General features: G+C 29.9%; 1 protein-coding gene across 1 annotated transcript in view; it reads right to left on the bottom strand.

Moving 5' to 3' along the window:
• Positions 1-12,803, bottom strand: part of LOC108753343 (otoferlin-like) — a 28,767-nt gene extending 15,964 nt beyond the window's left edge. The window contains 12 exon segments of the mRNA XM_018494841.1: positions 146-415; positions 2,043-2,204; positions 2,470-2,604; positions 3,975-4,091; positions 5,000-5,332; positions 6,178-6,492; positions 8,548-8,750; positions 9,688-9,877; positions 10,085-10,253; positions 10,363-10,516; positions 11,879-12,020; positions 12,632-12,803. Coding sequence (XP_018350343.1) covers positions 146-415; positions 2,043-2,204; positions 2,470-2,604; positions 3,975-4,091; positions 5,000-5,332; positions 6,178-6,492; positions 8,548-8,750; positions 9,688-9,877; positions 10,085-10,253; positions 10,363-10,516; positions 11,879-12,020; positions 12,632-12,802 — 2,361 coding nt within the window. The 5' untranslated portion in view covers position 12,803.
• Positions 12,804-13,128: the final 325 nt, after the last annotated feature.

Genomic DNA, 13,128 nt, shown 5'->3' with positions numbered 1-13,128 from the left:
TTTTTTTTTTTTTTTTTTTTTTTTAAATAAAAGTTATCAATTTCTCTTAAATTACGCATGTACATATATTTAGTTTAAACGTCTCACACATGTATTACACACAAAGTTTACTAATTAACTATTCTCGAAATAATTTCAAGATTACCAGTTCGATCATAATGTATGGTTCCTCAAAGTTGCTGAATTTCTTAGCGTTCTTCATCACCTCCGATTTGATGTGCACTCCGGCGCATTCCACTATAATTCTCGGCCTACGTACCGGTATATATTTTATCTTTCTCATATCGCGAACACCCCAAAAGATTACCTCCAGCCTGTAGCTCGTCATTTTCGGTCTGATATCCGATGGGATGCTGTAAATCTTGTCCTCTACTGACACATCCATCGGAACGTCCGCAATCTCTTTGTTCTCTATCTGTGATTTTATATATATATATATTATCGCAGATATATTGTATATATATATATTATTTTTCAATTTTGAAGAAGAGTCATCGTAAAACTCAATGTATTATCCAAGACACGCACATATACGGAGTAAATCCTGTATTTTTACTCCTGTTTTTTTATAATCGACCAATTTGTGCGAAATATATCGAAACATGTTCATTTTGTTTTTAAAGGGAATATACAGCTTTAGCCAAACATATAAAGTCTGTAAATTGACATAAACTTTCTACATCCAACAAAAGATAAATTAAAAAATAGTTTTATTAAAACACATAATATTTTATTTTTATAACAGTGTTTTAACATTTCCTTTAGATTTTATTATCGCTTTTTTAAAGAAAATTCAACAAACTAAGAGTGCTTTAATATTTTTGAGGCTTCTACGAGGATTTTCTGTAAAGAATCTAAGCGGTTTGTGGTTTGCGGTTTGCAGTTAAGTTGCTTCCCGCACTGATGAAGTGAACTGTTCACGAAACGTTGAATCAAGACACGGAGATAACACAACGCCACGAACAACGTATTATCTTTGAAAAGTACTTTATATCTATAGCTAAGTTATGTTTCAACTGTTATGTTATACTGCTTTATTCCCTTAATTAGGATAACTATCACTTTAAAAACGTTAAATGGCAATAAGAATCAAAGGGCATATTGTTTTAAAAATATTTTAACTTTCTTTAAAATTTAGCTTTGTTCTCTTAATACAATATATGCTTTTTAAAAAAAATCGCATTTGGAAGCTTTAAATACGTAAAATTGAAAATTTGCAGAGTTTACCTATGTAAAGATTCAAGCTATTTTCCATTAGCCTTCATAGAATAATAAAGCTTCTTATCCGAGTTACAGATATTTTGAAACGTTTCCGGCGTTATTCTACAACACTTATCCACTTATCCAGCATTAGTTTTTAACGTAAATCGGATTGTATGAGACTCGTTCTGGCATAAATTTTAATCTTCAAGTATCTCCAAAGAAAACAATTTTAAGAAAAAAATTCTTTAATATGTTTCGTTTATACATTTAGGTCCAGTGAGCAACTAAAGTAAGAGTAAATTCGATCATATTAAAGAATTTTACAACAGTTGCAAAGCTGCTTTTTCTGCTAAACGCAAACGTTATAAACCAAATTATTTGTTTTATATTTTTTTGCAGTTGGTTTTAGGGTGTAAGCCAAACATTTTAACTGATATTAGCTTCTCTGGCTGATTTTTAAATTAATACTTTTATCTGATATTGTAAAATTTCAAAATTTTTAAAATCTTTGAAAGAGTAACTACCTTAACAAAAAGGCTAAAACAGCATAAGGGTTAATTTTATTACAATTGTGTTTATTACATTTCTCTTGAAAAATAAAATTGATGTGTTTTCGGATATTTTGTACAAATTAGTCGATTACTAATTAGTAAAAAAAGAAAGGGGAAGTTATTGGCCACCCTACATATTTATTTCGTGTCGAGTTTTATAGTATCTTTCTGATATTAAAAAACAGAAATATTGATCATTAAATAGAATGTATTATATAAAAATAGAGAGATGGCACTGTTGAAACATCGTGTTAATATTTGTCCTGTGAAGAAAAATCGATAACTTACTTCTATCAACTCAAAAGCGGCGAGAACTGAACCGATGCAATCTTTCTGTGGTTGGAATTTGTACCACTCTAATTTCGGTGGAAAATCAGGCGGTGAGTAAGTTTCCGTGGTGAGTTTCACTAATGGCATCGCGATACACTTGCCACAGAATTCCCTCGTGCTCTGTAGTTTTTCAGTATACAAAAAATACATAACTTTTAAGTTTGATTGAATGACTTCGAAAATCTTTTTTTTTTCATTTTTACTTCAAAATATCAAAAATGATTATATCTACATATATGTAAACAACAATATTTTCAATATTTTTATTTTGTATTTGTATTCTTTTTTTTGAATAAACTACTTTATCTTATTTTTACATATTTCCTTTTTTTGTTTTGTGGAAATACTATTAAGAAATTTGATAAGTCTATCATTTTTTGCTTACGCATAAATCATGCTGTAAAACCTGTAAGACGACTTCGGGTGGTAAAAATTTAGTATACTCCTTATTGCCATGCAAAATAATTGGAGGAAAAATTAATGTCTGATCCCAAAATGGATCTAAACTTTGTCTTATCACCTGGAAAAATTATAAAAGTATAAAAAAGACGTAAGTATAAAATTAAATTTAACGTAAGTTTTACTAAATAAATGCAAACGTTTTTCTTAAAAATATTTTTTATTATTTAAAATAATTTCGGTCTAATTATATATTATTCTTTACCAAATGTCATATAATCTGTATAATATTTTAATGACACTACCGTATTTTAGAGATTAACTAGAAATCTTAACAATATAATAAAAATCTTAATGCAAAAATATGAAAGGTCAACATAAACATAATAGAACTAATAATTTAATTGCAACTTTCAATATAGTTTTGCACAGCAGTGTACTTATATTGTATTTTAAAACACACTATATAAAAAATAAACGATAAAAAGCTTTAAAAGAGCATAATAATAAAGAATTGTTAACTAGAATCGATAAAGAATTTTTATAACTTGGCCTTTTTTGAAAATTTTAACTTAAAATTAAAACTAAAAAATTAGTTTTATTTAATTAGAAAAATTTGGAACTTAACATATCTAATTGTAATCATAATTCAGTAAAAGTGGAGCAACTAGTATTTAAAAAGTAATTCAATTCAGAAGAATAATTCTATTTTTGGTTAAATGTTAGTTCTTCAATATTTCTCGGTATGAAATCATATACATATCCAATCCAGGAAATCGCGTGCCAAATCTCGTTTAGTCTTGAAACGGCGCAATCATTACAATAGTATAGTAATATCGCATATTAAATTGAGCAATTTAATAGACAATATTGATGTTAATAAGCATCTTAAAAATGGTGAATAATTTAAAATAATCTAAAAAAAAAGTTTCTTCCTTGATAATTATCATCAATTACATTGACAGGATAAATATTGAACTACATTTTTAAACAGTCTATTGCAACTTAATTAATCATCAATTAGATCTTATTAATCACATAATATCAGGGTAACGATGATAAATTAATGTTGCTGATATCAACTTGTCAGTCATGCATTATCTCGTTAATATGGAACGAATCGGTTTCAAATCAAGCGGCATTACAACGCTTTTAAGTAGCAAATACAGTCGCAACAAACCGTAAATTTTAATATTTGTCACTCTCATACAGCGAACGAACGGAACGTTGCGCGTGCAACATTAATCACGCTCGTATTACATCGGTCGTTACTCTCGCGCGTTTCAAGTGAAATGTCATAGGAATACACACCACAGAAATTTCACGGCATCCTGACCGTGTATGCATACATGGTATGATCACCACGGTGACATAGAATGCCGCGATACCCGGCGGACGAGTTGTATCTCGCTCGAAATTTCATATTTTAAAGATTCAAAAACCGGGAAAGTGAAATTTGCACGTTCCGTTAAAATGTTAAACGTAACTCACCCGCGTGGAAGCCGTGTATCCTTGAAACGCGACTCGTATATACGAATCCAACAAGCCGGAAGCGTCCATTCCGGGATCAAAGCGACCTTGGAATATGTGAGCTCTCAACTGAAACGTCTGTAACGATCACAATATATCTTTTTCAGGTAGCAGTATCATTTTTACACGCGTTTCAATTTACATTTCAAATTAGAAGTAACGAGCGGTCATCATTGATCGTTTTTATTTGCTAGATTTATTTTACATATTTTTGTGCAAAAAGTATGACGTTAAAATTCTTTATTTTTCAATAACTATGTCTTTCATTAATGTTTGGTTTTTTACCACATTTTTATTTTTATAATAATTTATTCACTTCATTTTCTTTTAATAAGAAATTTTAAATGAGAAACGATGATATTTCTAGCGTTAAGAATTGAATATATGTGTCATATCTCGAGAGCATTAGCAATAATATAAAAATTTTATGGATTATTCTATTACATTTCTAAGTATTATATAAAATTTGAAGACAGTTCTCTTATTGATTAAAATTTATTTAAAATTTCTTTATTTGTCTTAATTCTTATGTAAAATCGCGTTTTGTAATTTGTATTTATTTGCAAATTGGATGAAGCTGTAGCATTATGAATTAAATCAAATTCTTTTATATACTAAAAAAAACTAATAAATCGTACAAAATTTATTTGAATTCACTTACATTTATTACTTAAAAATTATTTACCTAAAATTATAGCAAAATGTAGTTATTTCGCTGCAAATTATAAGCCGAATTACTTGTTGTTTTGTCTTTTTTAATTGATTTCGAGGCAGTATATTTATGACAAAAATTTTTTGTCAATATTGGCTCTTTTTACTGATATTTTCGCTGATATTTTTAGCTGATATTGGCAAAAAAACATCCTTAATGTCTGTCGAGACGCGTCAATCTGATTTCTCTTGAAAATCAAGCGTTACGCTCGCGATCAATTTGTGCATTTCGTGCATCGTAATGCCCTGTCGCTATCTTTTCACTCGTCTCTTACCGAGAACTGATTGTACTCGATGTACTTCGGGAACGTGTCGACATTTCTGCCGTGATCGATCTCGTATCCCGGCGGAATTGCACTCCAACACGCGGCGGCGTACCTCGCATTGCCGAGCCACAAAAATGCCTCGATTTTGCAGGCGCTATATTCGACAGGCTCGCTTTCGTCGTCCGGATTCCTGGGGAACAGATTGATTCGCCGACCGCATTTCCCGCCCATTTTGGTCGCTTCCTCAGAGTAGACGATCTGCTCGGCTGACAGACGCGAGTATGCGACTCGTTTCGAGCCAGCGATCATCCAGACAAAAACATCCGGAAGACTGTGTTGGGGCTGATTGAACAATATATCAAATAATCATGTATAGTCGAAATCGTAAAATATCTAGAAGAAATTTTTCATACATCGATTTGTCATGGTAGTTATCCATTACCAACATATGATTTTACAATAGTACTTTATATATATATATATATATATATATATATATATATCTTCAAATCATTATTGCAAATGAATTATAAATGTAACACAAATATTAAATTAATTTTAAATAAATTTCTTTTTAGATCATTATTACAAATAAATTATTAATGTGACATAAATATTATTAAATAAACACTATATAAATGTTTAATAAATATTTTCTTTATTTGAAATATTCATTATTTGAAATGAATAAATAATATATAATAAATATTAAATAAACCGTTAATCATTATTAATTTTACAATAAAATATACAATGTATATTTAATGAAAAAATATTGTCCGCCTATTGTGTAGTAATGAAGAAGGATTTAGAGCATCACAAGGTTCATAATCAGAGTTTGATTGTCAATTTGGAAATCATTTATCATCGAAAGTTTTAAATAAAGCGAAACTGAAAACTTGATATTACTAAACACTCAAATCGAGCTTTGTATTAATCAAATTATCTTTTTCTTTAATTCTATCCACCGTGCTAAGTGTTCTGAATTTCTTATTTTTGACATTCAGACACGAATAAATCATTATTAAATTACTCCATAGCTTCAAAGAAACTAAGCAAGCGATTTATAAAAAAAAAAAGAGGGGAGAAGATCTCAAATCTGGTCCACAAAAGGTTAAGAAATAAGATTTGCGTCATTTCTCTTTTAACTTTACATTTTCTTGGTGGAAGCTACGTTGTTAACTTACATCATCGCACAGATTCCTCAATTTTTTATAATAATGATACGCATGAATCATCGCAATCCTCATGTAATTGTTATTAGGAAGTTCACCGTTGATCTTAATCCTCGTAAGTACATCTTCGACATTTTTACGGCACAAACTTGCACGATGACGATCAAGTTTAGTGGTTCCTCCTTTGGATTCATACCTGTCAGTGTCCAACGCGTCTAAATATCGCACACAGTGAGCTTTTAATGTGCGAATAGTTTCATTGTAAGCTTCGAAAGCTATAGGATTCTCAACAGCCATAAGAGTCTCCAGTTTCTCTAATCTTGTCTCCTAAAATCAGATTAAAATAATTTACAATGTTCCCCTAATTCACACAAATTGTATTTGGCATTAAATAATTCCAATACGTTAAGATGTTTAAAAATTTACTTAAGATTATATTGATTTTAGCTAATATTTAACAATAAGTAATAACAATAATAAGGATTTAATAATAACTAATTAGAGTGTATTAATTTTATTAAAATTAACTTTAATAAAATTAAAATTAATTTATTAAAAAATAAATGTATTGAAATAAATTTTAATAAAATAATTCTAATTTTATTGAAATTAAACTGAATTATATTGAAATTAATATTTAAAAAATTAATACGCTATAATTCTAATAGCGTAGTTTAGTTTTAAAGTGAAATTTTAATAACGTAAATAAAAAAAACTAATACGCTATAATTTTAATAGTGTAGTTTAGTTTTAAAGTAAAATTTTAATAACGTAAATACGAGTACATCGTAATTTTTATAATCTGATTTTGAAATAATATTTGAAATCTATTCCAATTAAACATTTACGCATTTTTAATGACATCTAATTGCAATATACCAAAAAATTAGAAATATAACGAAGATTATTGTTGTTATTCATTCTCCATTCCAAATTTGGCCACCAAGATCTCACATATAAACAAGGTTTTCTGGATCCCAAAGGTATATAATTATATTTGCCGTCCAAAGTGCCGGTTGTTCGCGGGGCTGATTGACTCTCGAAGTTTAATCGCTTTTTCAGCAATTCGATTTCTGCCGAAGGCAAAAATAAACGAGGAAAAGAATATTTTTATCGCACGTCTCAATGCTAAATGTGACTTTCTACTTCCCATCTTGCGTTGATGTTAAAAGCATAATTCACATGAGACAAATACAGAGTGACTGTAACCAACAGCGACAAATCCGTAGAAATGCCGTTGCAGATAGAGGAAAAGTAGTAAGTTGCACAACATAAATTTTGCACCTTAAAACAGTCGTCTCCTCCACCAGACCCGAAAATTTGTCTCTCTTATCGGGAACCACCCTATAGAAATCGCAATCGATGGCGACTGCATTTGCGGTAGGTGAAAGAAAAATACTAGGTATTTGAAACAAATTGTCTCCTCTAAATTCTCATTTCCGTTTCCACAGTCACATTTAGTGTTAAAACGTTTTTCGGACAGACGCAATAATGTGATGAGCAAGAATAAAAGTTTATAGAGCACCTGATTGGTTGTCATTATTTTCCATGCATTGACTATGCGAGAATTGTCGATTTCCCGCGTTTCCCAGACTCAATTCAAAGCTGATTAATTTTGATTTAAATCTAGAACGGTCGATCAAACACACGTCGTATAGTACTCCGACCAAAAGATATTCCTCAGTCGACCATAAGCTTTTCTGTATTTTTTAAATATAAGTTTTCATAATTCTCTTATTACAAATAATTCGAAGAAATTATTTTATTTTATTTCAGTGTTTGTAATTTTTTTTTAATTCCGTATAAATCTTTACATTTTATTCAATCAAAGCATATTTTTTTCTTTTTAATTAGAAAGAAATGATTTATTAGAATGATCTATTTGAATAAATTAGATTTCAAAGATACTTAGGCATTGTTTTACTATATTTGTTAACTCTCAGTACCCACATCTCAAAAAAGTTCCTATCTATCCATATCTGGGTATTTGTAACTCAGCGTTTTCTTTTGCTTACATCTCAGATTGTAGTGCAACGATTTTAACTAAACTTTTTTTTAATCTATCGTTTGAAAACTGAAAAAAAAAAGAATTTTTAAGTTAGAAAGTATAAAATGTCGTAGCACAAAAGATATTTTGCAAGAAGTAAAAAGGGATCGAAAAAAAAACGTCTGAACTATGAAAATCGGGAGGATTACGTTAACCCTTTGTGGATACTGAAGATTAAGAATATAGTAAAATAAATTAATTTCATGTCAGAAACTTTTGTAGGATCAAAAATTATTGTTGCAAAAAACCAATTTTTTATAAGGAAATATATCAAATTTTAACTATAAATAGAATAAATTGTCGCAAAAGTGAAGCATAACAACAAATCTAATCACTTCAATAATGGGAGATGCTGAAACGGTTTTAACTCCGATTCCGGGGGATGCTTCTGGGTCATCCATTTCAGTTTTCAGCGACAGAAGCACCCTTCCGCGATACAAAGGCATTGCCGTCAAGCATTTGCCCGAGCAGCCGTTCTTTTCCACGGAGCCGGATCCGTAAAAGTGGATGAAAGACGGCCCGTAAGTCGGCAGGAATCCTGTTGGCAGGACAAATACTACCTTTTGCAATTTTTCACGTCGCACTCTTTCTTTATTACTTTCTAACATTTACTTGAACTTTGTACATATTAGTGAGCGTATGTTTAAATGACATTAATAAGAATTGATCTCGAACTTTATATTTGGAAGTTTATTTGTGTAGATATTTATCTTTTTATATCAGATTTTATCGTAATATAAAAATATTTAAAATATATAAATTTATATTGTAAACAATTTATTGTATTTGGAGTAGAGATATTGAAGATATTGGGAGATAAAGACACAATAAAAGAAAAAAGTGATTACAATTATTACAATTTAACTGTCTTTTTTTTTATATTAATTAAATATTTTTTAAACTACGTGTCTTTCTAGAAATATAAATACAATTATAACATTATAACAGAAATAAGTATAAAAATGAAAAGCTTAATACTTATTATTATAATTATTATAATTATTGCTGTTGTAATTTTAAGCATAACGTTGATAGAACTATATATGTATAGTATAGTTCTATCAACAAATACATTCAGTTGGCATTGAAAGTGACTATAAATTATAGTTATATATATATATATGTGTACATATATTATTATTACAAAAAAATAATTGCAACTACAATAATTTAACTATATGTATATAATTTAACTGTCATTTTTGGTGCCAACTTTATATGTATATTTATTGATAAAGCTCTACGTATTTATACATAAACGTTATACATAAGTTATTATTACTAACATTAAAGAAGTAATAATCATAATTGTGATAACATGTAATTATTAGTCACAAATATCAAAAATGTATCTCTTAGTATACGTGTGTAAATATATTTATTTATTCCAAATTTATAATACTTTATCCGGCAGCAAATTACATTACGCCGTTTTTTATTCTTGACAACGAGAGAGAATCATTCGATGATCTCACCATACTCTCCGGAATTCGAGATCTTTGTTATATCCAGGATATGTACTGCTACGGTGCAAGTCCGGCAGCTGTCGATACGGTGTTTTATAGTGATTCTCACACGATGGCAGAGAACGGGGAACATCTCCTTGAAAATTATAGCCTCGTAGAATTTCGGACGGTAGGTTTGCCATGCTTCACTCGTTGTTCCCTGAAAACACTGCGACCTGTAGTAATTGTTTGTTGGTTCGGCCGTGTATGGCCGTGTCTCCTCTAAATAAATACTTCTCGTCGGTAGTAGCAAAGTTTATGCATTAAACACCTAATGTGTTATACATTTATTCCCGTAGGAATTAAAGACGTTTTGAAATTTTATCTCCCCGTGAAAATAAGAGCCCTACAATGAACTCTTTCGTACCTTCATTCCAGCGAATGATATTTGCACGTAGGGATTAATATTCTCGAAATCGGTTTTTCTGCACAAGCTGCTCATGTCGGGTAAACCGTCGGCGCGATAAACAATGAAAACGTATCGAGCACGTTGCCTGAACGGCAGTTTCTCACCACCGATAGGAAGCAGGAGGTTTCTACGTTCAAGCGCAAAATTCAAGCAAACAATGGAAATTCTGATAAGCCACTTGGTGTTAATTGCGGATATGTCAATGAGATGGGAATTTATCTTTTGGGAGGGATTACCCTTCGATATCATCTTCATCTAATATTTCTGGATGCACCTTGACTTTCTCATCCTTGACGTTCACCGTGATGTTGCACTTTACGTAACCCTTCGGACCTGCCGACAGATCCTTTGGATCTGTCAACACAGCCCACTTATGATAGTATTGACGATCTACACACAGAAGCAACACATACAACTTGAAAGTGCTTCTTGATAAATCGACGTATTTATTTTTTATTTCTGAAGCGTTTCTCCGATGTCTGAGATATTTCTTCATTTTTATTTGTAAACAGAAGTGCTTACACTTTTCGGATAATTAAGGTAACTGGAGGGGGTCAGATTGCTCGAAATCTTTGATAATTTTGTATAAGTAATTGAAGAAATGTGCGAAAATGTGTTGAGCGATATTCATACAAAATAAACAGTCAAATAATCATATACGATATATATATATATTCAGTTTTTTATTGGCAAATGCTTAGTTCGAGTAACATTTATGCAATATTCATATAAAGAATAGAAAAAAAATCTTTTAACAAATATAAATGTACTATACATATATACATATATATAATATATTTCGTTCCTTTTTAGTTGTTCGCAGATAGTTTTCAGTGGTCCAATTTTAATTAAAAATCTTCGGAAAATTTGCCGTTATCTAATAATTCGCTACAAAATAAATCAAATAAAAATTAGCAGAATGACAGGAATTATTTTAAGAAACTCAATTTTTGTTTAGCTTTTTTATACTAAAGAATTAATCTCGTAAAACGAAATATTTTAACGGCATTATTCATGATTCACTGGATAGCGGCAAATCTTCTGTATACTTCTAGCTAAAATGCGCCATAATCGGATTATCGCGAAAGGAGATATCATTGCAAAACCATGATCTCGAAGAAGAAATAGAGTATATTTTACATTGTCAGAGAGAGAAATTTTCTTATGAATTCAAGTAACATGTAAAGGAAGCTTGGTTATAAAGTAACTTTTTTATAAAAAATAATGAATGGTTTAACTGAAAACTAAGTTACAGTGGTTAATCCATATAAAATTTTAAAGTACATTAAATTTCATAAAATTTTACGAAAAGTACATTAAATTTTATGTACATGTACACAAATATACTTTTCAGTAGCAATTACATTAAATTTAATGTAATGTAATGTTATGAAATTAAATTCAACCTGTATAACTTAAAAGTATATTAAACTTCATAATATTTTTAACAGTGTAGTTATACACATATACATATATCATATATTTATATTTGTTGAAACAATGTATTTTTTTTTACTTTTTATTTGTTGTATAAATAGCTCAAAACTTTGCTGTTATGTATTTATTCAGTTTTTTATAAAAAATTGTTAAAGTAAGTACAATTTTCAAGCATTTATGACCTTCCAACTCCCTTAAGCTGTTTGCCACTTAGAAAGAATTTATCTCTTCCTTTTAATTCACTGTATCAGTAACAAAGCTATAAAGTACATCCGTATTTTCTTTATCTCTCTTTTTATTTTTCTTTTTGGTAACCTGGTTGTTCCCATACTGTGGCAACTTCGAAGGAAGTGTTTCCGTGAAACTTTAGTCGAACAAAGTTGCGCAGATAGACCGCTATCGTGATTCTCGTGTTTAGCAGATTGTCCAAACTGCATGTGAAGTCGAATACGAAGTACTGTGTATTTAAAAGGCAAAAGGTAAATATGTAAGTCCACATGAATAGAATATCTTTGTTCACGCACATAGTATTCCGAAAGTTGAATGTCAGAAAAATTTCAGGAAAGCTTAACATACAAAATCTTCAACCGTAATAGACTCTAAAGTTCTTGAATTTAAAAGATTCATATCTGCAAGAATATTGCATAACTTGACAAGTTTCTAAAATTTTCATAATCTATGATATCATTTTAACCACAAATTGCAAATGTTTTAAAATAAATGAACAAATTTAATTTTTAATTTATGAAATTGGATAGAGTCTAAAAACTTCAAAACTATTTTAAGTTTAGAAATATATATAAGTTTCTATATATAGATATGTCCTACACGTGTCCTATACATATTTACAATTTACAAGATTTAGAGAACTCAAGAATTCTGGGAACGAATTTAAAATCTTTAAACTTTCAGTTTTAAGTTTTAAATTTTAAGATTTAGGTTAACAAAGATTTTAACATTTAAGTACTCAAAGATTGTGCAGATGTCTGTCCAGTCGGTACATTCTAACTTATAATTTCAAATTGAACGATTCATATAAATTAGTTTTGATAGATTGGATAATTTCACCTCGTTATAAATAGGATTGCCAGTCTTCTCACGTATCACTGTCCTTCTCTTGCGATTTCCAACTTTGACGACGACCAGCGGGTTCGCATTTTGTGGCAAATGTCTTGCTTCGAGTATAGTAATGCAAACTTGGTAGATAGAGAACTTCGGCCTGAATTTCTTGAAAGGCATCGCGGGCTACAAAATCGATTGCTGATATTGGTCACATGCCAGGTGCGATTTGCATTTGTTTAACTTGCTGTTTGTTTGTTTTTGGACACTTCAAGTGCGACGGCTTTGAATTTATATGCATGGCACTATATAAGGCGGCGAACAAAACACGAGATCATTTAGAATACGTTTGATAAAACTTTCTCGTCAATAAAACTTTCTTTATTCCCTTTTATAATTTACAATAAAAGTTTTAGTGTTGTTAAAAAAAATAATACATCTTTTTTCAAAATATTAAGTATAAAGTATAATGCTTCGTATTTAATACTTCTTCACTGTATCAGTAA

This window comes from Trachymyrmex septentrionalis, unplaced genomic scaffold (genome assembly GCF_001594115.1).
Source record: "Trachymyrmex septentrionalis isolate Tsep2-gDNA-1 unplaced genomic scaffold, Tsep1.0 scaffold114, whole genome shotgun sequence".
Taxonomy (NCBI): Eukaryota; Metazoa; Arthropoda; class Insecta; order Hymenoptera; family Formicidae; genus Trachymyrmex; species Trachymyrmex septentrionalis.
The sequence above is the reverse complement of the archived record's forward strand: the minus strand, read 5'-3'. Positions and strand labels throughout refer to the sequence as shown.